At 42.9% G+C, this 26380-nt stretch overlaps 1 protein-coding gene across 1 annotated transcript in view; it reads right to left on the bottom strand.

Moving 5' to 3' along the window:
- LOC145395798 (uncharacterized) overlaps positions 1-26380 on the bottom strand; it is a 90030-nt gene that overhangs the window by 22278 nt on the left and 41372 nt on the right. Inside the window, exon 2 of the mRNA XM_080269335.1 lies at positions 2545-2720. Within this exon, the coding sequence (XP_080125461.1) occupies positions 2545-2720 (176 nt within the window). The remainder of the gene's footprint in view (positions 1-2544; positions 2721-26380) is intronic.

Below are 26380 nucleotides of genomic sequence, written 5' to 3'. Positions count from 1 at the left end.
CAACAGAGTACTGAATATGGAGACTACACAATTATTGCATGAAGCTGTGGCAGTGCTCACATTAACGCATGGTTGTGTGGTCTTGGTATGGCGCGAGTATGAGAAAATTAAGAGCTAGAGCAATGCAACTGGTACTGTAAAGAAATATGTGAGTTACTAGAATTGATAGGGAAAGAAACAAAGTTTCATGGAAGATGTGGAGTAATGAAGACTGTTGATGTAGACGTTAACTGGGTGGTGAAAATGTTATAGGCCTATGTGTGTGACTTGGGTGGAAGGAGGAGTCGTGGTGTGCCTATAAAATGCATAACTATGGTAAATGAGTGTGTTAGAAAACTAGCTGTCGAAGTGTAGGAAGCCAGAGAATGGACAAGGGTTTGCACAGGATGAATGACAATGATCTGCAGGTGCGCATGACACTGAGTTCCAAACTCTTTTTCTTTTAACCGCTTCAGTCCAGTGATGTCTTTGTACATCTTGCTCTTGCTCCCTGCAGTCAGTTTTATTAACTTTATGGCAGATTCCTTATACAGAAGGGGTAAATGAAGGCTGTATCAGGCCTCTACAGATAAAAAGTCTGTCCTAAACTAAATATAATAACCCTGTGAAGCAAGAACACGAAGTAATAACATCTCATCAGGTTGAAAAAATTATCTTGAAGTCGCCGGAAGGACTCTTTCCCACAGATGTATGTGATGCTCTTGAAAAAGTAGAGGGCAATTTTTTAATTGCGAAAAGAATTAGAACAAAGACTAGGATAATGTGTCTATGTTTACGTGGATCATTTCAGTGGGCAAGCTGTTTCATTGTTCTGTTATTTTTATGCTTGTGTTTCTCTGTATACTGTATTTGTATCCTACCTCATAACATCTATACTCTGCTCACGTTAACTGATCGTAAAACTGGCATTAATTCATCCTGAATGCTGGGCTATGACAAGAGATTAACACCAGAATATGTGATGTTAGTCACGAAAAAGTGCTACGAAAAAAATGCAACTAGGTCGTAGCATTGTTTTATTCTGCCATTTGGTTTCAAGAAATTAACACACACAGAAATAAAGAACGAAAATCTCAGCCTAGCTAAAGTGAATGAACAGTAATAGATGGGAATTAGGTTTGGGATAATGATGATGATGATGATCATGATGATGATGATGATGATGATGATAATGATGAGCTATCTATCCATTGCCAGACGCCTTAATCCCTTATACGGGGTGGCCACAAACAAATCGCTTCCACGTCACCCCTGTCCCCCGCCATTTCACTGCCCTGCTCCCAATTCACACCCCTCTCTCTTATATACCTCGCCACTTCATCCCTCTATCTCATCCTTGGCCTTCCCCTCCCTCTCTCCCCCTCCACCTCACTCACATACACTCTCCTCGTCTGTCTTTCACTCTCCATCCCCTCCACATGGCCAAACCATCTCAGTGTTTCTCCTAATGCTTCCTTTCACATCCACATCCACACCACAATGCTCCTTCACATGCTCATTTGTCAGTCTGTCTCTCCATGAGACTCCACAGGCTCCTCTCAAATAACTCATGTCCACTGCTCTCACTCTTGACTTGTGTCCCTCCAACAACGTTCAAGCTTCACTTCCATATGTCAGAGTTGGTATCACAGCACTGTCATGTAATAACTTTTTCACTTCCATGCCCACTTCCCTGTTTCTTATCATTGCCTGCAAGGAACCAGCAACCTTTCCTCCTTGTTGTACCCTTTCAAGCACTTCACCCTCCAAACTTCCATCCTTACTCATCATATTACCCAAGTACTTAAACGTACTCACATTTTCCATTTCCTCATCATCCAACCCCACTGTACATTCACTGACTTCACCTCTCTCGAAGACCATAACTTTACTTTTCCCTACATTCACCTTAAAATTCCGTTTCTTACACACTCTCCCATACTCATCCACGAAGCCTTGCAGCTCCCCATCGTCTTCACTTAACAACACAGTATTATCTGCAAACAACAGTACAGGGAGTTTCCAAACACTGCCCTCTCTCATAACGGCCACTCCGACATCCACTGCCGCACCTTGTATCTCTTTTATAACCCCATCCATGTTTAGATGGTGATGATGATAATGAACGGTGGCAGAAAAATGTTACTTTTTTTGGCCTTGTCGTCGCAACCATGTCGATTTTTAACAAATAAATTTCCCAAGTATTGTACAGGTGGGGACAAAAGTTCATCTACAATTTCACTCCATCAGCTTCACACTCAAGGCATCTCTTTCACTTTCCTCTGACGTATTATACGAAAGGGAATCATGGTTAAAGGAACATGCTAAACCACTTTCAGCCCAGTACGAGTGTTAGCCACGGGAGCAGAGCCCAATGTACAAGAGGAAAAATGGGTTAGGCGAATTTTTGTCCACGACTATAAGTGTAGTAGAAAAAAGTCATGATAAGTGGAGCTGTAACACGTAGGAGGATTCTGGAGCCTCAGGGAACAGACTGTTGAATATGTTGTTCAGGACAAGACATATCAGGGACAAAAAGACAATATGAAGTAGAGTGATACTTACCAAATGCAAGCCTGGTAATTGCGCCAATTACACGGGACAACGTGGCCATAATTGTGGAACTGTCACTGTCATCCACGGAGCTATTCAACTCCCCGTCTCCCTCAGCCTGGGCCATGAGGGCGATCACCACTACCGCCACCCCTGTCAACACTCGCATCATGGACTCTGAGTGGCACCTGCACAGTGAAGAGCATCATCATCATCATCATCATGATTATTACTGTCTTACATGTTATTACTATTAGGAAAAATATAACCTGATCAAATAGGGGATATCATTACCTATGCCATTTATGTAACGCATTGAAACGCACCCAATTTCTCCTTAGTGGCGGTGTTTGAGTTATACTGCTTGATTAATCATATACGCAGCATATATATATATATATATATATATATATATATATATATATATACACTGAGTGACAAGCCAAATGGTTTCCTGTACACCAGGAAACCATTTTCTAGGCTGGGTGGTAACCATATAACCAAATTTTGGCGCCTGGTGGTTTAGTGGGTAATTATTGCGCTCCAGTCGGATTGAGCCGGTGAAGGTTTATATCCGAGGAGAGGTTGGGGTTGATTGCTCATGTAATACTACTCACGGATGAGTGAGGCTTGTCACTGTCATCTTAAATCTCGGGACCAACTGCCTAGCCCCGGGCTCCTATGCTCCTCACGGGGCCATGTACGATTGGATGATGGATATATATATATATATATATATATATATATATATATATATATATATATATATATATGGAGCCTCGTGGTACAGTGGTAGAGTGTGCGTTTCGCGCGCTGGTGAGCGCGGGTTCGCCTCCCGCCAGAGTTGTAAAAACTTTGGGAAGCGTTCACGAAGCCACTTGCTACTTTGGCGGATACAAGGGGTGCTGTGGTTGAACCAGTGTCACATACTAGCCCTTTCAGGCACAGTCGCGCGATTCGCGTGATGTCGGCTTGCATTCCGCCAGACACAGTCACGCGACTCGCGTCCTTAAGGCCCCTTCAAGGCCCAAAAATATTCGTCAGAAAAAAACTTATAGGCCGATTTGCGTGATTTTTTGGCGCGTCTTAGGGTAGCCAAGGCCTACTGGAGGTAAGTCATTGGCAACACTGCTTTGCCTTATCAGCCTCAGCCCGCTCCCTCCAACCTCAGTGTTTGTTGAGCAGTCAGCCAGTGATGTTTGACAGCTCGTGGTTCCCTTTAAATCGTCCATAATTCTCCTCCTCTTGCCCAAGGCAAAGACCCTATTGAATCAGTGAGATAATACATTGTTTGTGAACATATAGTGATGTGATATTGTTGATGGAACATTCATATATGTATTGAAAAGCAATTCTGGCCGTTAGCAATCGTTGGGCCTTGGAGCCAGACACATGGTCAGTGTAGCGGGGTTGCACCACTCCACCCCCCCCCGTAGGCCGTATGGCGTGAGTGGAAATACGTATATAAATGAAGCCAAGGCATAAATATATATTGTGTGAAACATACTGTGGATGGCTTGGTTTCATGTGTGGCATGAAACAAAGTGTTGTGAAGGGGCAAACCTGAAGTTGGGAGGGGAGAATTACCGGTGTTTTTAGGGCTGGAATTATTGTGATTCTGATAGTGTAAATGCGTATGGAATTGTATGAAATATACGTCAAACAAGCTGCGAGTTTCCGTGAACGAGTGTGGTGTGTGCTAAAAATAGCTTTGCCTCATACTCTCAGGGAGAAGCTGACTCACACACACACACTACATAACTCCTTATCTTCAAATCCCTGGTCTAACTGGATCAACACCCCTGGAGGAAGTGAGTTCTGCAAATTTTGTTGATATATGTAATAATCTATTACCATTACCTCTCACACTTTCAGACAAATATCCATTTTCTCCTACAGATTACACATATGAAAGAAAGTAAATCTCCACAGCAGTAACTATAGAAGAGTTATGTTTATGTGTAGTAGGTTATAACAATAGGAAAACATCCATGGAAGATGTAACAGTCTGTACAGATAGAGGGAAAAAAAGTTGGTAGCATAGTCTTCAGGCAGGTGTGCAAGGAAAAAAGTGTGTAAAAGTTGGTAGCGATCGGAAGAGTAACCTCACTTTGTCGGCCAGTTACTCGAAAACTATTAGACTTATCGATTTCCTGTTACAACCATCATCAATACCACTAAATTCTACGTAAGATCAATACCAGAATGTAAGCCTTTGGTAGCGTTTTGGGGGGTAAAAGGCGAGAGAAATGTTTTTGTTCCTAGCGGTTGTTGTGTGACATGACAAGCGCTCGGAGTAATAACATCATTTTGTCGGCCAGTTACTCGAAAACTATTAGACTTATCGATTTTCTGTTACAACCATCATCAATACCACTAAATTCTATGTATGATCAATACCAAAATGTAAGCCTTTTGTAGCGTTTTGGGGGATAAAAGGCGAGGGAAATGTTTTTTTCCCTCGCGTTTGTTATCAGTGACATTCGCTCGGAGTAATAACCTCACTTTGTCGGCCAATTACTCGAAAACTATTAGACTTATCGATTTTCTGTTACAACCATCATCAATACCACTAAATTCTATGTATGATCAATACCAAAATGTAAGCCTTTTGTAGCGTTTTGGGGGATAAAAGGCGAGGGAAATGTTTTTTTTTCCCTCGCGTTTATCAGTGACATTCGCTCGGAGTAATAACCTCACTTTGTCGGCCAATTACTCGAAAACTATTAGACTTATCGATTTTCTGTTACAACCATCATCAATACCACTAAATTCTACGTGTAGTCAATACCCGAATGTAAGCCTTTGGTAGCGTTTTGGGGGGTAAAAGGCGAGGGAAATGTTTTTCCTCGCATTTGTTATCAGTGACAAGCGCTCGGAGTAATAACCTCACTTTGTCGGCCAATTACTCGAAAACTGTTTGACTTATCGATTTTCTGTAACAACCATGATCTATACCACTAAATTCTACGTATGATCAATACCAAAATGTAAGCATTATGTTACGTTTTGTGCGATAAAAGACGGTGGAAATGAGTGTCTCTTCCCGGCTGTTACCATTGAGAAAGGCTCGTAGTAATACTCTCATTTTCTCTGCCAATTACTCGGAAACTATTGGACGTATCGATTTCACGTTTGAACCATGATGAAGAGCAGGAAATTCTATATATGTACAATACATAAAAATGTAATATTTCTCATAAGAATTCGTGGTTACGTAGACGGGAACATTGTGTACGCCATGCGCGCATCACGAAAGTCAATCACGCACGGAGTGCCTTGTACTTTTTTTCGATTTACTCGAGAACTATGAGGCGTATGGGGTTTTCCCGTCACAGTGGGAAAGCTGGATAATGGGGGCATATTACTATGTAATAAAAACGTTAGGTCCCTGGGAAAACTTAGCTCTCAGAGGTCAGTGAAAATTTTTCGAAAATGGCTCTCAGTTTTTGACCATTTTCTCGAAAAGTATACATCGTATCTAAACCAGATTGGTTTCGTTAGAAAGCTGATGAAATTCTCTATAAAAAAAATATTAATCATTTTCCTGTAGGATGGAAAACATTCAAACGGCGATGTTGGGAAGTCAAAAATGTTTACTCGACATGCCTTCCAGGGCTCATAACTTTCTGTACTGTTGTTTTCCTGTGTTTTGGTCATGTTTATCAGATAGAACAAACATCCATGCATACCTGGACATAGGTTTCATGGGAATACATTGATTTTTGGGGGGCGAAAATAAGGCAAGAATGTGTTTCATTCGCTCAAATTTGCTCAAATTTGCCGCGCGCGCGCTCACCGCCAGGGCGGCTTCGTAGTCGTAATTCCGGGATCAGAAAACTTATTGAAACTTATCGTGCGCGAAAGGGCTAGTATGCTTGCACGCAATCGGCTTAAGGGGGGCCGAATACACTTGGTTCACAGACTACACACACATCCAAAGCCACTACAACACTACATTTACACTAACAAGCAATTCTCACGCTACATACAGTCTCTACCAGACAGCCTATGCCACTTGGTAGAGATACATTGGCTGTATCGTCCCGACTTCGGTAGGGATAGGCCGGTCCTGCAGTGGACCTCAACGGCTGTGGATGATGAGGATGATATATATATATATATATATATATATATATACCTAGGCTGCTTCCCCCAAGGAAAGGGAGGTAGCCGAGACAGGACGACACACTCCCCATTTACTCATCCATTCAAACACATTCATTCACATCTTAGCCCCAAAGGGGAGAACGGACAGATCTTCGCCGCACCACACCGCACAAGGGTCAACTGCGCAATGCAATCAGTGACATCCGCAGCAGGGCCCGACAGCAGAACTTTTTTACCCCTGCCACATCATAACAGACCCATCCCCTTACCCGCACCTGACCTGACTAGGTGATCAGACCAAATGCGGGAGAATATCCCCTCAGGGCTGCGTCATCACTTATTCATTCACAATTTCTCTCCATTTATTTCTGTCACGCACAGCCACTCTTCCTTGCTCAACAGACATCCCTCTCGCATCCAACGCTCTCTTCACACTGTCCATCCATCCTATTCGTGGTCTTCCTCTCAGCCTTACACCTCTCACATCAGATCTAGTTATCTTTTTCACCAATCGCTCATTATCCATTCTCTCCATATGCCCAAACCATCGCAACACCCTCTGCTCAACTCTACCAGCCATCTCCCGAACAACTCCAGTTCTCCTTCGCACTTCATCATTTTGCACCCGATCCATACGCGTCACTCCACACATACTCCTCAGACACCTCATCTCCATTACATTCAAACTTTTCCTCTCTGCTACACCCATATTCCATGTTTCAGCCCCATATAACGCAGTCGGTACCACAACACCCTCATACAGCCTTCTCTTTATATCCATTCTAAGCGAACGACATTTAAACACTTTTTTCATTCCTCCCAGCACCTTTCCTACTTCATTTATTCTAAACTTCACTTCTGCATCTATTCTTCCATCCACAGCAACATGTGACCCTAGATATTTAAAACAATCTACCTCCTCAAGCAACTCACCATTCAAAACTATATTCATCCCCTTACCATCTATCAACCTCGTACACTTCATCACTTTACTCTTATTCTCATTTACTTTCAATTTCCTCCTTTCACACACCCTTCCAAACTCCTCTACCAACTGTCTCAATCTCTCCTCTGAATCAGTCACCAATGCAGTATCATCTGCAAACAGCAGCTGATTCAGATTCCACTCTCCACCATCAACATTCACCAGACTCAGACCTCCACCTAAAACTCTTGCATTCACCTCCCTTACAACACCATCCATGTAAATATTAAACAACCAAGGTGACATCACACATCCCTGTCGCAGCCCCACTCTCACGGGAAACCAATCGCTCACAGCATTTCCCACTCTTACACACGCTCTACAATTTACATAAACACTTTTCACCCCTTTTAGTAACCTACCATCAAGTCCATACAATCTTAAAACAGCCCACAAAGCCTCCCTATCAATTCTATCATACGCTTTCTCTAAATCCATAAATGCCCAAAACACATCCTTGCCTTTCGCCAAATACTTTTCACACACTTGTCTCACAGCAAACACCTGATCAACGCATCCCCTCCCTCTCCTAAAGCCACACTGCTCATCACCAAACACTCCCTCTGTACCCTCTCTAACTCTCATAATTAACACTCTACCATACACCTTACCTACAACACTCAACAGACTTATACCCCTAAAGCTAGTACATTCATACTTATCACCCTTGCCTTTATACAACGGGACCACACAAGCACTTGCCCAGTCAATTGGCACCATACCTTTCTCAAAGCACACATTCAACAATCTTACTAACCAGTCAACAATAGTCACTCCACCACCCTTCAGGCATTCCACAGCACACCCATCCATACCTGCAGCTTTCCCTGTTTTCATCTCCTTTACTGCCTTCTCCACTTCCTCCTTCGTGATCAAAGAATCATTAAACTCTCCCAACACATTTATTCCTTGCACCCTTCCATCCGCCACAATCTCAGCCACTCTTTCCTCCTCTACATTGAACAATCTTTCAAAATACTCTGCCCATCTCTTCCTTACTGCATCCATCTCAGTTAACATCCTTCCATCCTCTGCTTTTACTCGTTCTTCCTTCCCGGACTCTCCCTTTCGCACCCTTTTCACCTCCTTCCAAAACATTTTCTTATTCTGTTGAAAATTCTCTGTCAGCCGCCTACCCCACCTCTCATCTGCTGCCACTTTAGCATCACGCACAGCCCTTCTCGCTCTATTCCTCTTCTCCTTATACCTTTCATATGACATCTCATCCTTCCTCTGCAGCCACACTTCATATGCACGTCTCTTCTCAGCCACAGCCATACTTACTTCCTCGCACCACCATTCACTTCCTTTTCTTACACCAGCACCCACACGTCTCACACCACACACCTCTTCTGCATGCCCCACCACAGCACTCTTAAACAACTGCCATTCCTCCTCCACGCTGCCATTATCCCGATCTTTCACTACGTTCCACTCATGTTTCAATTTCTCCTGATACTCTATCTTTTTCTCTCTTTTATCCAACTCACTGACTTTCAAAACCTCTCTGCCACACCTAATATATATATATATATATATATATCATCATCCGGATCTCCTTTCCCAGCCAAGGGCAGGGTGAGGAGTAGCAATGTCCAGACAGCACAAACTTGCCCAATCCAAAAGGCCACACTTCGATTCACTCATAAATCAAGCCCCCGGAATCCTGGCTCTACCGGACACGCCAAACACATTCACCACATTCTGCAGCTTTACACAAACGTATCTGACTGAGTCAATCCGGAAGCTGCCATGCTTACAAGGGGTGCCAGAATCCCAGATCATACACTTCTCCTCACAACATTCATCTAGCCAGCTCGATCTCTTGTCAGTTTCACAGCCCCACCGACTTCCAAACCTCTCTTCATCAAACACTCATCTACCATATCTCTCCACCTTCTCCTTGGCCAACCTCGCCTCCTCCCTACCTCAAATTCGCTCAGGTATACCTTTTTTTCACCACTCTATGGTTATCCATTCTTTCCACATGACCATTATCATCTCAGGACACTCTCTTCGATTCTGGTGTCCACCGTCTTCCTCACTCCACACCTTTCACGAATCACATTATTTCGTATCCTATCAACCCTCTGTACTCCACATACATTCCTCAGCAGTCCCATCTCCACTGCTGTTACTCTTGACTTCATTTTCATACTACACCATAGTCTCACACCCATATGTTAAAGTTGGCACTAACACTCCCTCATGTAAGCCTCATACAGCTGCAACACTCAAGCCTCTGTTTCTTATCAAGGCTTTCATTGCAGCAGCTACTCTTCTTCCTTGTGTCACTCTACTTTCAACTTCCTTTGTACATTTTCCTCTCTTTTCTATCACTGTACCCAACTATTTGAACTATCTTACTATATCACTTTACTCTTCTCTGCATTTACTCTCAAGGTACGATGCTCACAGACAGCAGTAAAACTCTGCACTAGCCTACCAAGTTCTTGTCCGGTACTTGCAAGCAGTACTGCATCATCAGCATACAACAAATTTGATATATTCCATCTCTCACCATTCATTACCAACGCCATCCCTCTCTCCATAACTCGTGTTTTTACTTCTCTCATCACCCCATCCATATACTGTATATATTGAACAACCATGGGGACATCACTCATCCTAGTCGCACGCCCACACCGATCGGAAACCATTCACTTAGATGCCCTTTAACCCTTACACATGCTTCGCTACCATCATAAATCTCTTGACAGCACCTGGCAGCTTACCATCTACACCATACATGCGCAAAACTTTCCACAATCCCTCTCTGTCTACTTTGTCGTATGCTTTTTCCAGATCCAGGAAAGCTAAAAACATCTTATGGTCCTTCTCACAAGCCTTCTCTATCTGTCTCACTGCAAATACTAGATCCACACATCCTCTGCCACTCCTAAAGCCATCCTGTTCAACACTCACTAGGACTTTGATATCTCTCTTTATTATAATTCTTCCATATATCTTCCCTACCTCACTCAATAAATTTGTGCCACACTCAATAAACCACTTATACCACACTCAATATATATATATATATATATATATATATATATATATATATATATATATATATATATATATATATATATATGAGGGCCTGCACGCCACAAGGGGCAAAGCGCCATACCAGCTGAAACTTACATTTTTTTTCCACCAGCTGCTCCCTCAAACACTACTCTATGACTGCACAAAGTCGCTTTCCCAAATTCTAAAGAGTGCAGCAAGGGTGAAAGTCTGAAGTGACCAAAGCGACTTTGTGCAGTGATCGGGTAGAGTTTGAGGGAGCAGCTGGTGAAAAAAAAAAAAAAAAAAGTTTCAGATGGTATAGCGCTTTCTCCCTTGAGGTGTGCAGGGCCTCATATATATATATATATATATATATATATATATATATATATATATATATATATATATATATATATATATATATATATATATAAAACGTTTTTCTCGGCAAGGTTCAAGCAAGGGCATTTAAATCCGAAAGCAATGAAATCTTTCCTAACACCCCGAGGATGCCTAGAGTATATTGATGGCTATCTACCTACCAAGTTTCATGCCCTTACGACAAACTGTCTCGCCTGTGGCCCTCTTTTGAAGATATTCAACATACTGCTCTTGCCGCGTGTCACGTGTCACGTGCATCACTGGGGTGTAATGAAACTCATTAAAAACAAATCTTAAAGAATGGGTCTAGCATATGGTGCAAACCACGCAATTATAGGCCATGTGGTTGCTGAAATATAAGCTTCTCAAAAGCTTTACAGTCGGGCCAGGTCGGGTAGGGCGTCTCGTATATGAGAAAATGCCACTACTAGACGAGAGACTCGCGAGGGCTTCGCACTAGCACGTAATAAACAAATATATATATATATATATATATATATATATATATATATATATATATATATATATATATATATATATATATATTTGTGTGTGTGTGTGTGTGTGTGTGTGTGTGTGTGTGTGTGTGTGTGTGCTTTAAGTACTGCTGCCTTCCAGTGTTTAACAGTTCAGCTTATATGCATTGCACTGTTATCAGTTGTCTAGAAGATATTGTATTCCAGTCAAAGCTAACAGTGCACCATATAAATTCTGCAGGAACTGGTGCTGGTTGAGACTGTAATATACGTTATATAAAATGTAAGTTAGGAATTAAGTTAGACATGAGGAAAAAATAATTGACAACTAAGAAAGAGTCTTCCATAGCTGATGTTCAATTTCTAAGGACGGAAAACAATACAGGTAACACATGCAAATGTGACATACACAACAGGAGGAAGCATCACCTGGTAGAGAGCTGAGGACTTGAAGGGAGAAGTGCAGTGGAGATGAGTACTTGGCTTGAGAGAATCAGACTGTGGATGATGCAGTGACTGTCTGAACTGGCCACTGCTGCTTACATACCACACCAACCACTTCCCTCCAACCTCACACCATCTTCACTCCCCTCCTCGCCTTCCTCTCTTCACCCTCAACCCCCCATCCTTTCTCTCCATCGTAATATGCATCTACCCCCACCTCCCCTTCCTCCAGTTATGTTTCACTTCCTCCCTTCCACCCAACGTCGCAGCTACTCTCTCCTCCCCACCCTCCTCCAATTTTGCCGCACCTCCTCCCTTCCATCCTGTGTTACAGCTTGTCTCCTTTCCCCATCCTTTTTCAGTTTTGCCTAACCTTCTCCCCACAGCAGCATCTCCCCCCCTCCCCGACCTTCGAACACTTCTGCCTAACTTCCTTCCCACAGCAGCATCTCTCTCTCCCCACTTCCAACAGTTTTACCTCACCTCCTCCCTTCCATCCAACCCCCTCCCCTCCCGTCTACGTTTTCTTTTGCCTTCTTACCCCCTTCCCATCCCTCCACCTGCGTCTCTCCATCCCTTCCTTCAACTGTTGCGTCCCTCCCTGCCTTCCTGTTCCTCCTTCGCTGCAGAAGTTCACCCCTCTCTCTCTCTCTCTCTCTCTCACACACACACACACACACACACACATATATATATATATATATATATATATATATATATATATATATATATATATATATATATATATATACTGCATACATCTCTCCTTCTCTCCCCTCTCCTCCTTCTTTGCCTCATATCCTCCTCTCTCTCCCATACCTCATGTCCTCTCAACGTGGAACTTACCGTCAACTCCATACTTGCATCAAAACACAGATGTGAAGACCATACATTAACAACAAGCACACGTGTGTGTGTGTGTGTGTGTGTGTGTGTGTGTGTGTGTGTGTGAATAATATAATCAATTAGTTTTAGAGCGATTTAAGCCAAACTTGGCGGAACACTTGCATCAGACACAAATGCGAAGAGTATACATTAACAGCAGACACAAGTGTATGTGTGTGTGTGTGTGTGTGTGTGTGTGTGTGTGTGTGTGTGTGTGTGTGTGTGTGTGTGTGTGTGCGCGCGTGCGTGCGTGTGTGTGTGTGTGTGTGCGTGTGTGTGTGTGTGTGTGTGTGTGTGTGTGAATAATTTAATCAATCAGTTTCTGTGCGTGGGTCTATGTGAGAGAAAATAATCTAAAACAGCTCTGACAAAATTTAGATCAAATCTGGTGGAAGGGTTGAGGATAAGTCAAGGGGTTGACCTATTTTGTTGCAAACAAAAGGTAAAAGATCAAGGTCACAGGGCAAGAACAGGTTCAGTATTTTATTTTAGACCAAATTTTGTGAAGGGGTTAATGATAAAGCAAGGATGATGGAATTTGACTTCGAGAACAGTCCTTCAAAAGTCAAGGTAAGGTTAAATACTAGACCTTATAACTCAAATAGTTCTCCTTAGATTTGTAACAATCTTTAGGCAAAGACTTAAGGGAAGCCAAGGATGAAGATAATCGATTTTATGAGGAATAGGTCAAAGGTCAAAGTCACAGGGTAAGATTAACTCAAGTCTTTTTATCCGATTTTAATCAAAGTTGGTGGAAGGGTCAAGGGTAGTGCAAGAAGAAATAATTCCATTTGAACTTAAGGATTATTTAATATATGAAGACTGTGTAACAGTGACCCTCCCCCAAGAACAGAGCTTGGCCTCACATGACCCTCCCCCCCAGTTATACAGACCTGGCTACGCTACTGGGTCGAAAGTCAAGGTCGTGAGTGAAGTCAAATGTTCAGCCCTTGGACCAGTTGGTGGTTTGGGTGTTATATTCTTTTAGTTTTCCTTTATTATTATTTTTATTATTATTATTATTATTATTATTATTATTATTATTATTATCATCATTACCACTATTTTTTTGAATTCCTGGCAGTTTCTTTTTCAGTTTCAGATGAATTTTTCTAACTGGAGGAGGGATTAATTACACCGTTGAAGGATCCATTCACTGCCAGGAGACTCTCCTAACCTGAAAAATGCGCCTCGTTGCATCAGAAAGAAAATAAATATTATGTGGGTTGGAACTGTTTTATCTTTTTAAGGGTGAAGGAGAAAGGTGAGAGGGGAAGGAGAATAAAAGACACTCAGCCACACACACCACTATAATCTCTGTCCGTCTCTCAACACTTGTGACTGTGGAAAGATGAAATAGCTAAATTTTCTGAGACAGAGAGAGAGAGACAGAGAGAGAGAGAGAGAGAGAGAGAGAGAGAGAGAGAGAGAGATTGCTTCTTGGTAGTACTAGGAAGCAGTGTTGCGTTTTCTGAAGGGGATATATATTTTTTCTTGTTTCTTGTTAGTGTTGGTGTTCTCACCAGCGCTCGTTGTCACGACCAAACACTTGTATTTCTTGGCCGATTGATGATAAAATTGCTGTATATGTATAGTCAAAGAAACAAATACGAGTATCTTCCCAGTTACGTCTGAGGAAAATTTACATCTCGTGAAATACAATGAAAACCATATCTATAACTAGTGCCTGTTGTAGATGGTTCCGTTTTGCCGCTGTGTAGTCGTCACACTTTGAGAAGACACTTATTTCTCTGTCTGTACGGTTGGGCCACACGAGATGGGGGGCATCGAGTCTGTCCTATTATTACTGGACTGCGAGTCACTATCTCGACGACCTGCTATAATAAACTATAAACTTTTTATTCCAACGTGACCTAAAGTTACCATGTAGCAGTGCTGAATGCTGAGTTGTTGTGATAAATTACCACTAGACAATGAGACTAGTCAAAAAGAATTCCTCTGTAAAGGTTGTAGAGTCGTAGTATTGCCTTTTTCTGCCATTGAGCTATGAGAAATAAGCTACAAGATGACTAAAATTAAGGCCAAGTTAGAGTGAAACGAGTACAAGGTCGATGTGTTTTATGGCAGAAACTGGTTTTACAACAGCTTAAACAATATATAGTAGCATTCATGTTAGGGAATAAATTCACTGGTTTACAGCACAAAGCAAGGGATATCGCGACCTCACAGCTGCAGCGTTTCGTCCCTGTGATTCTGTGGTTCGGGTAAATGTTGACCCCTGTGTATAACGGCGGTGACCACACTAACTTATTTATGTTTACGTGTGACTTCACATTCCATACCCCCTCAAACACTTTGTTGCTGTTGAGCTCTCCGGTCTATCTGGCCGAGTAGACCCAGCAACCGCAGGCAAGCAACCTCTCCCGCAGGCCCGTCCAGTTCAGTGAGCCGATGTTCCCTTGCAGCGCCTCGACACAGTGAGGTGCGGGAAAGAGTTTGGATGTTTGCTTCCCTGATAAGAGCACATATGCAACTCCCCACCCAGTTAGCAGAGGGGACCATCGTAGGCTCCACATCAACCCATAATTTGTTTAGATGGTTACCACCCAGTGTTGTGACTGGTTTCATTTGTTTCAGGAAATCACTAGGCTTGCTAATAAGTGTAGAATAACCTGAAGAGGAATGAATAATAATAAAAGGTGACAGGAAGTGTCAGGGATATACGGTGAGAGGAGGGCAGACACAGAAAAAATAATAAAGGTGAAGGAAGAAGTTGGCAGCACTACATTTAGTGAGTGGATGATGGTCTCCAACGCCTAACACCAATCGAGCATTGTAAATGAACTTTCCGTTCATCTGCACACACACACACACACACACACACACACACACACACACACACACACAGGTCTGTGAGCACATGTGTGAAGGTCGGGTTGGGACTGTTGGATTAGGTGTTGAATTGTAGGGAGGAACAGAGCTGAGGGAATGAAAGTAATTTTTAAATACGGTAGTATTCGTGCCCATGTCGGGTTACTGTAGCATTGATGTGTAATTACATTGGTTAACATAATTATACCAGTATTTGAAACAAAAATTTTTAATGAAATAAGTAGGGGATGACTTGCTTGTTGTTATATGATAGGACGATAATAACTATCATCACCATCATCGAAGCCTGTTTGGCCCCATCAGGACGGTAGGGGCCTGGGCTAGGCTGCTTAGTTCCAAAATTTATGGTAATTGTGATCAACCTCAATCGCCCCTGAGTGACGTTATTTGAGCAATAAACGTTCACTCTCCTCAAACGGAAACACAGTCACCATCGGGTTGGAGCGCCTTATCCAAGTAGATCACCAGGCGCAAAATTGTTGTATGGTTGCCACCTTGCATAGTAAATGGATTCCTGGGTAACAGTCACGTATGGTATATTGGCTTTAGCGTCCCATTTCCTCATCGTTTATTGTCATGTAAATGAAACCCTTGTGTAATCCCTGATTTGCTCTGATTGTTTACACAACCCGTCAGATGATGCCAGTCAGGCTAACCCAGAACATTTGAAGCCACCAGAAAGACAGCTGTTACCCTCAAACACTCTATAAAATATTTTCCTTTAAATCATCAAACCCATCCGATAATAAGAATATATATATATATATATATATATATATATATATATATATATATATATATATATATATATATATATATATGTATATATGTGATAGGGTGCCCATCATCCACTCACTCAGTGTAGTGGCACTCAGTTCCACGAAATTCTACACTGAGTGACAAGGCAAATATTTTCCTTTTAACAAGGAAATCATTTAATACGTGGGTGGTAACCTTATAACCAACAAACACGTGTTCCCTACAGTATATATATATATATATATTTTTATGCGAGGAAGAAGGAATCAAAGGCCATGAGCCCGCAGTAACAGTTCCCTCCAAGAGAAAAACAAAATACAATAGAGAGCCAAATTCAAGATCCGATCATTTTGAGATGCCTGGACACACTGCGTTTGAAAGACTGGAGATCATAGGCAGCAGGAAATACAGATAGAGGGAGACAGTTCCAGAGCTGACCTGTTGCATAAATGAAAGACTGGGAGTAACGGTTAACTCTTGCATTAGAGAGTTGGACAGAAAAGGGATGAGAGTTTGCTGCCAGACGGGTGCTACGCGCACGTCGTAGAGGTGGAGGAATGCAAGCAGACAGTTCAGAGGAGCAGTGACCATTAAAGTAGCGATAGAAAAGAGATAAAGATGCAACAGTGCGGCGAAGAGACAGAGGTTGAAGGGAGTCAGTAAGAGGAGGAGAGTTAATGAGACGAAAAGCCTTTGACTCCACCCTATTGAGAAGAGCTGTGTGTGGGGAGCCTCCCCACACATGAGAGTTGTACTCCACACAGGGGCGGATAAAACCCCTGTATAGAGACAACAATTGTGCAGGGGTAAAGAAAGAGCGGAGTCGGCTTAGCACACCCAATCTTTTGGAAGCAGATTTTACAAGAGATGTAATATGATCTTTCCAAGATAAGTCTCGAGTAAATGAAACCCCAAGCATGTTCAAGGATGATGCAGGATTAAGCTGAATATTATTAAACATTAATGGGTATACCTGTGGAAGATTTTGTCGGGTTGATAGGTGTAAGAACTGAGTCTTAGATGCATTAAAGACAACCATATTTTTACCCCAGTCAGAGATGCGAGCCAAGTCAGACATTAGGTGTGCCATAGCCTCATCCCTTGTTTCTTGAAGTAACTGTTGAGATGGGCGTTGCGGGAACCGAATGGAAAGGTGAAGGGTGGAGTCATCTGCGTATGAGTGGATAGGGTTAGATGTACAGCTTAGAAGATCATTGATGAATAAAAGGAAGAGACTTGGTGACAGGACAGAGCCCTGAGGAACACCACTGTTGATAGATCTAGGAGAAGAACGATGGCCGTCTACAACAGTGGCTATAGAACGACCAGAAAGGAAGCTAGCGATGAAGGCACAGATAGAAGGATAGAAACCGTAGGAGGGCAGTTTGGAAATTAAAGATTTATGCCAGACTCGATCGAAAGCCTTTGAGATGTCAAGTGCAATGGCAAAGCTTTCGCCGAAGTCCCGAAAGGAGGATGACCAGGAGTCTGAAAGGTAGGTGAGAAGATCGCCAGTGGAGCGTCCCTGACGGAACCCATACTGACGATCGGAAAGAAGGTTGTGATAGGAAAGATGCCTTAAAATTTTTCTATTAAGAATTGACTCGAAAACTTTTGAAATACAGGACGTTAAAGCAATTGGACGATAGTTGGAGGGTTGGGAGTGGTCACCCTTCTTTGGGACTGGCTGAATGAGAGCAAACTTCCAGCAAGAAGGAAAGGTACAAGTTGACAGACAAAGGCGAAAGAGTTTGCCTAGGCAGGGTGTAAGCACAGAAGCACAGTTCTTGAGAACAACAGGAGGGACCCCATCAGGCCCATATGCCTTGTTAGTACTGAGGCCAGTGATGGCAGAAAATACATCAACTGAAGAAATTTTAATGTCAGCCATGAGGAAGTCAGAGGGGAGAAGTGATGGAGGAACAGCACCGGAATCGTCTAAGGTGGAATTGGAGGAGAAAGTCTGTGCGAAGAGATCTGCTTTATCAGTAGAAGAAATAGCTACAGAACCATCAGAGTAGAAAAGAGGAGGGAAGGATGATGAGGTAAAGTTGTTAGAAAGATTTTTGGCAAGGTGCCAGAAGGAGCGGGAAGAATTCGAGTTGGAGAGTTGAGAGCATTTATTATGGATGAAATTATTTTTAGTAGAGCGAAGAACAGACTTAGCACGATTCCGGGCAGAAACGTAAAGATGATGTGATTCAGGGGTGGGTTGGCTCCGGTACCTTTTGTAGGCCCTCTCCTTGTTGCAGACAGCATTAGAACAAGCGTGATTAAACCAAGGCTTTCTTGCGTTAGTCAAAGGATATGAGAAAGGAATGTATGCTTCCATGCCCGAGAGAATAACCTCCGTAATGCGCAAGGCACACTCAGATGGCTCACGGCCATGGAAGCAATAATCATTCCAGGGAAAATCAAAGTACTGCCTGAGGGCCTCCCAGTTCGCGGCTCCAAAATGCCACAGACGACGTTTCCCTGGAGGGTCCACAGGCCGTACCGGAGTGATAGGACAGGTTAAGGTAATAAGGTTATGATCGGAGGAGCCAAACGGAGAGAAAAGATTAACAGAGTAAGCAGAAGGATTAGTTGTGAGGAAGAGGTCAAGTATGTTGGAGCTCTCTCCAAGGCGGTCAGGGATACGGGTAGGGTGCTGTACAAGCTGCTCTAGGTCATTAAGGATAGAAAAGATGTAGGCTTGTTCACCAGGTGGATCCGTGAAAGGATATATATGATAGGGTGTGTGATAGGGTGTGATAGGGTGCCCATCATCCACTCACTCAGTGTAGTGGCACTCAGTTCCACGAAATTCTACACTGAGTGACAAGACAAATATTTTCCTTTTAACAAGGAAATCATTTAATACGTGGGTGGTAACCTTATAACCAACAAACACGTGTTCCCTACGTGTCAACAAGTGGGTTGGTGGAGGGTTATTGCCCCTCCTCCGAAAACAACTAATTAACGATGCAAACAAGAAGCGTCGCCTCAAGACAGAAGAACAAGCGACGACATGGTACGAATTGTAACATGAAATGTAATGGGTGCGAATGATGAGGTGAAAGAGAAAATGTCCAGGTGCATTAAAGCGCAAAAGTGAACATATTATGTGGATTAATTGGGACTAGCTTGTGGGGTGAGAGTGTGTGAGTGGGAGTATGGATGGGGTATACTGTATGTGCGGGAGTTGGTGAGGATGAGATGGCAAAAGAAGGCGTATGTTATGTTGTGTGCAAGAGATGGAAACATAATAAAAGAGAGTTTGAATTAGTTGGTTTAAGGATTGTGTGGGTAAGATTGACTAGTGGGAATACAAACGTGAGCACTTGTGTGTGTGTGCGTGTGTGTGTGTGTGTATGTCAACGTGTGAGCAGAGTGAAAGAAGAGTTCTGGGCAAATGTGGAAGTGTACATGGAAAAGTTTGAGGGGAAAGAGAAAGCCTTTTGATTGGAGATATGAATGGAAGAGTAAGGAATGTGAAGGTGGATGGTGTAGTTGATGAGTGGGGTGTGCCTGCAGAAATGGATGAGAATGGCAGTGCTCTAGTGGACATTTGTGCGGGGAGGGAGTTGGTGATAGCCAATACCCTCTTTAGGCACAAAGTGATCTACAGGTATACGTGGTGTGTGTGATGAGAAGGGAGGGTGGTGAACTGAATGAACGGGGGGCAATGATTGATTATGTGTGTGTGGATGGCAGAATGAAAATGTATGTAATGGATGTCAGAGCATACAGGGGTTGGGAGAGTGGGCTTTCTGACTACCATTTGGTGGTGGAGAAAGGCAAGTTTCAAGTCCAATGGAATAATAGATGGAGGGAAGGACAGGGGGAAGTGGTCCATACAAGGAGGATAGAAAGATTGCAAGGGGAAGAAACAAAGTCAGAATATAAGAAAGAAGTGGATTAGCGATCAGGCAAATAAGATCTGGAGCAGATGGGGGATGAGGAAGGTGTGTGCAAGATATTCACAGAAGAAATCTGTACAGCATGTGTGGTGGTGTGTGGAGTGACAAGAAGGCGAAAACGAGGTGCAAGAACAGTATGGTGGAATGAAGAGGTTAGACAAACAGTGACGCAAAGAAAGAAACCGTTTAGAGAATGGATTGGTAGCAGAGGCATGGAGGAAGTTGAGAGACGAAATAGAGAGTTATATGTAGGGAGGAAAAGAGGTGAAACGATTAGTTAGAGATGGTAAGAAAAGAGTGGATGAGGAATTTGGAAGGAATTTAAGTGTAAAGTGGAGGGAATGAAAGAAAATGTTTTGGAAAGAGGTAAAGAGAGTTAGACTGGATGATAAAGATGTTAGTAGTTAGTCTATCTATCTATATACCTAGGCTGCTTCCCCCATGGAAAGGGAGGTAGCCGAGACAGGACGACACACTCCCAATTTACTCATCCACTCAAACACTTTCATTTGCATCTTAGTCCCAAGGAGAGAAGGGACAGATCCTCACCGCACCACACCACACAAGGGTCAACTGCTCAGTGCAATCAGTGACATCCGCAGCAGGGTCCGACATCAGAGCTTGTACCCCTGCCACATCATAATGGATCCATCCCCTTACCCGCAACCTGACATGATCAACTGATCAGACCAAAGGTGGGAGAATGTCCCCTCAGGGCTGTGTCATCATTTATTCATTGACAATTTCTCTGCAATCATTTCTATCACGCATAGCCACTCTTCCTTGCTCAACAGACATCCCTCTCACATCAAACGCTCTGTTCACACTGCCCATCCATCCTGCTCGTGGTCTTCCTCTCAGCCTTACACCTATCACATCAGATCTAGTTATCTTTTTCACCAGTCACTCATGATCCGTTCTCTACCTATGCCCAAACCATTGCAATACCATCTGCTCAACTCTATCAGCCATCTCCCGCACAAGTCCGGTTCTCCTTCGCACTTCATCATCTCTCACTTGATCCATACGCGTGACTCCACACATGCTTCTCAGACACCTCATCTCCATTACATTCAAAATTTTCCTTCCTGCTACTCCCATATTCCATGTTTCAGCCCTTTATAACACAGTCGGTACCACAACACAATCATACAGTTTTCTTTTTACATCCGTTCTAAGCGAACGACAGCAAAACACGTTTTCCATTCCTCCCAGCACCTTTCCTACTTCATTCATTCTAAACTTTACTTCTGCATCTATTCTTCCATCCACAGCAACATGTGACCCTAAATACTTAAAACACTCTACCTCCTCAACCAACTAACCATTCAAAACTATATTCATCCTCCTACAATCTACCAACCTTGTACACTTCATCACTTTACTCTTATTCTCATTTACTTTCAATTTCCTCCTTTCACACACCCCTCCAAACTCCTCTACCAACTGTCTCGATCTCTCCTTTGAATCAGCCACCATTGCAGTATCATCTGCAAACAGCAGCTGCTTCAGATTCCACTCTTTACCATCAGCATTCACCAGACTCAAAGCTCCACCAAACACTCTTGCATTCAACTCCCTTACAACACCATCCATATAAATATTAAACAACCAAGGCAGCATCACACATCCCTGCCACAGCCCCACTCTCAAGGGAAACCAATCGTTCACAGTATTCCCACTCTTTCACACGCTCTACTATTTACATAAAAACTTTTCACTCCTTTTAGCAACCTACCATCAAGTCCATACACTCAAAACAGTCAACAAAGCCTCCTATCAATTCCGTCATATGCTTTCTCTAAATCCATGAATGCCCAAAACACATCCTTACCTTTTGCTAAATACTTTTCACACACCTGTCTCACAGCAAACCCCTGATCCACGCATCCCCTCCCTCTCCTAAAGCCACAGTGCTAATCACCAATCATTCCCTCTGTACCCTCTCTAACTCTCTTAACACTCTACCATACACCTTACCTATAACACTCAGCAGACTTATACCCCTAAAGCTAGTACATTACCCTTACCTTTATACAACGGGACCACACAAATACTTGCCCAGTCAACTGGCACCATACCTCTCACAAAGCACACATTCAACAATCTTACTAACCAGGCAACAGTAGTCGCTCCATCACCTCTAAGGCATTCCACTGCACACCTATCCATACCTGCAGCTTTCCCTGTTTTCATCCCCTTAACCGTTTCCTGTGGCCCTGTGGTTGCTGAGATATAAGCTTCTCAAAAGCTTTACAGTCTGGCCAGGTCGGGTAGGGAGTCTCGTATATGAGAAAATGCCACTACTAGACGAGAGACTCGCGAGGGCTTCGCACTAGCTCGATATATATATATATATATATATATATATATATATATATATATATATATATATATATATATATATATATATATATATATATATATATATATGTGTGTGTGTGTGTGTGTGCTTTAAGTAGTGCTGCCTTCCAGTCTTTAACAGTTCAGCTTATATGCATTGCACTATGTTATCAGTCGTCTAGAAGATATTGTATTCCAGTCAAAGCTAACAGTGCACCATATAAACTCTGCAGGAACTGGTGCTGGTTGAGACTGTAATATGCCTTCTATAAAATGTAAGTTAGGAATTAAGTTAGACATGAGGAAAGAAAAATTGACAACTAAGAAAGAGTCTTCCATAGCTGATGTTCAATTTCTAAGGACGGAAAACAGTACAGGTAACACATGCAAATGTGACATACACAACAGGAGGAAGCATCACCTGGTAGAGAGCTGAGGACTTGAAGGGAGAAGTCCAGTGGAGATGAGTACTTGGCTTGAGAGAATCAGACTGTGGATGATGCAGTGACTGTCGGAACTGGCCACTGCTGCTTACATACCACACCAACCACTTCCCTCCAACCTCACACCATCTTCACTCCACTCCTCGCCTTCCTCTCTTCACCCTCAACCCCCCATCCCTTCTCTCCATCGTAATATGCATCTACCCCCACCCCCCCTTCCGCCAGTTATGTTTCACTTCCTCCCTTCCACCCAACGTCGCAGCTACTCTCTCCTCCCCACCCTCCTCCAATTTTGCCGCACCTCCTCCCTTCCATCCTGTGTTACAGCTCGTCTCCTTTCCCCATCCTTTTTCAGTTTTGCCTCACCTTCTCCCCGCAGCAGCATCTCCCCCTCCCGACCTTCCAACACTTCTGCCTAACTTCCTCCCCACAGCAGCATCTCTCTCTCCCCACTTCCAACAGTTTTACCTCACCTCTTCCCTTCCATCCAACCCCCCCCCCCTCCCGTCTACGTTTTCTTTTGCCTTCTTACCCCCTTCACATCCCTCCACCTGCGTCTCTCCATCCCTTCCTTCAACTGTTGCGTCCCTCCCTGCCTTCCTGTTCCTCCTTCGCTGCAGAAGTTCACCCCCCTCTCTCTCTGTCACACATACACACACACAGACACACACACACACACACACACATATATATGTATATATATATATATATATATATACTGCATACATCTCTCCTTCTCTCCCCTCCCCTCCTTCTTTGCCTCATATCCTCCTCTCTCTCCCATACCTCATGTCTTCTCAACGTGGAACTTACCGTCAACTCCATACTTGCATCAGACACAGATGTGAAGACCATACATTAACAACAAGCACACGTGTGTGTGTGTGTGTGTGTGTGTGTGTGTGTGTGTGTGTGTGTGTGAATAATATAATCAATTAGTTTTAGAGCGATTTAAGCCAAACTTGGCGGAACACTTGCATCAGACACAAATGCGAAGAGTATACATTAACAGCAGACACAAGTGTGTGTGTATGTGTGTGTGTGTGTGTGTGTGTGTGTGTGTGTGTGTGTGTGTGTGTGTGTGTGTGTGTGAATAATTTAATCAATCAGTTTCTGTGCGTGGGTCTGTGTGAGAGAAAATAATCTAAAACAGCCCTGACAAAATTTAGATCAAATCTGGTGGAAGGGTTGAGGATAAGTCAAGGGGTTGACCTATTTTGGTGCAAACAAGAGGTAAAAGATCAAGGTCACATGGCAAGAACAGGTTAAGAATTTTATTTTAGACCAAATTTTGTGAAGGGGTTAATGATAAAGCAAGGATGATGGAGTTTGATTTCGAGAACAGTCCTTCAAAAGTCAAGGTAAGGTTAAATACTAGACCTTATAACTCAAATAGTTCTCCTTAGATTTGTAACAATCTTTAGGCAAAGACTTAAGGGAAGCCAAGGATGAAGATAATCGATTTTATGAGGAATAGGTCAAAGGTCAAAGTCACAGGGTAAGATTAACTCAAGTCTTTTTATCCGATTTTAATCAAAGTTGGTGGAAGGGTCAAGGTTAGTGCAAGAAGAAATAATTCCATTTGAACTTAAGGATTATTTAATATATGAAGCCTGTGTAACAGTGACCCTCCCCCAAGAACAGAGCTTGGCCTCACATGACCCTCCCCCCCAGTTATACAGACCTGGCTACGCTACTGGGTCGAAAGTCAAGGTCGTGAGTGAAGTCAAATGTTCAGCCCTTGGACCAGTTGGTGGTTTGGGTGTTATATTCTTTTAGTTTTCCTTTATTATTATTATTATTATTATTATTATTATTATTATTATCATTATTACCATTTCTTTTAATTCCTGGCAGTTTCTTTTTCAGTTTCAGATGAATTTTTCTAACTGGAGGAGGGATTAATTACACCGTTGAAGGATCCATTCACTGCCAAGGGACTCTCCTAACCTGAAAAATGCGTCTCGTTGCATCAGAAAGAAAATTAAAATGTTGTGCGTTGAAACTGTTATATTTTTTTAAGGGTGAAGGAGAAAGAAGAGAAGGGAAGGAAAATAAAAGACACTCAACCACACACACCACTATAATCTCTGTCCGTCTCTCAACACCTGTGGCTGTGGAACGAAGAAATAGCTAAATTTTCTGAGAGAGAGAGAGAGAGAGAGAGAGAGAGAGAGAGAGAGAGAGAGAGACAGAGACAGAGACAGAGAGAGATTGCTTCTAGGTAGTACTAGGAAGCAGTGTTTCTGAAGGGGAGATATATTTTTTCTTGTTTCTTGTTAGTGTTGGTGTTCTCACCAGCGCTCGTTGTCACGACCAAACACTTGTATTTCTTGGCCGATTGATGATAAAATTGCTGTATATGTATAGTCAAAGAAACAAATACGAGTATCTTCCCAGTTACGTCTGAGAAAAATTTACATCTCGTGAAATACAATGAAAACCATATCTATAACTAGTGCCTGTTGTAGATGGTTCCGTTTTGCCGCTGTGTAGTCGTCACACTTTGAGAAGACACTTATTTCTCTGTCTGTACGGTTGGGCCACACGAGATGGGGGGCATCGAGTCTGTCCTATCATTACTGGACTGCGAGTCACTATCTCGACGACCTGCTATAATAAACTATAAACTTTTTATTCCAACGTGACCTAAAGTTACCATGTAGCAGTGCTGAATGCTGAGTTGTTGTGATAAATTACCACTAGACAATGAGACTAGTCAAAAAGAATTCCTCTGTAAAGGTTGTAGAGTCGTAGTATTGTCTTTTTCTGCCATTGAGCTATGAGAAATAAGCTACAAGATGACTAAAATTAAGGCCAAGTTAGAGTGAAACGAGTATAAGGTCGATGTGTTTTATGGCAGAAACTGGTTTTACAACAGCTTAAACAATATATAGTAGCATTGATGTTAGGGAATAAATTCACTGGTTTACAGCACAAAGCAAGGGATATCGCGACCTCACAGCTGCAGCGTTTCGTCCCTGTGATTCTGTGGTTCGGGTAAATGTTGACCCCTGTGTATAACGGCGGTGACCACACTAACTTATTTATGTTTACGTGTGACTTCACATTCCATACCCCCTCAAACACTTTGTTGCTGTTGAGCTCTCCGGTCTATCTGGCCGAGTAGACCCAGCAACCGCAGGCAAGCAACCTCTCCCGCAGGCCCGTCCAGTTCAGTGAGCCGATGTTCCCTTGCAGCGCCTCGACACCGTGAGGTGCGGGAAAGAGTTTGAATGTTTGCTTCCCTGATAA

The sequence above is a fragment of the Coenobita brevimanus genome, chromosome 33, assembly GCF_032717465.1.
Source record: "Coenobita brevimanus isolate Jiangsu-jjx chromosome 33, ASM3271746v2, whole genome shotgun sequence".
In the NCBI taxonomy this organism is placed as follows: Eukaryota; Metazoa; Arthropoda; class Malacostraca; order Decapoda; family Coenobitidae; genus Coenobita; species Coenobita brevimanus.
Note: the sequence above shows the minus strand (reverse complement) of the source record. Positions and strands in the feature narration are given on the sequence as shown.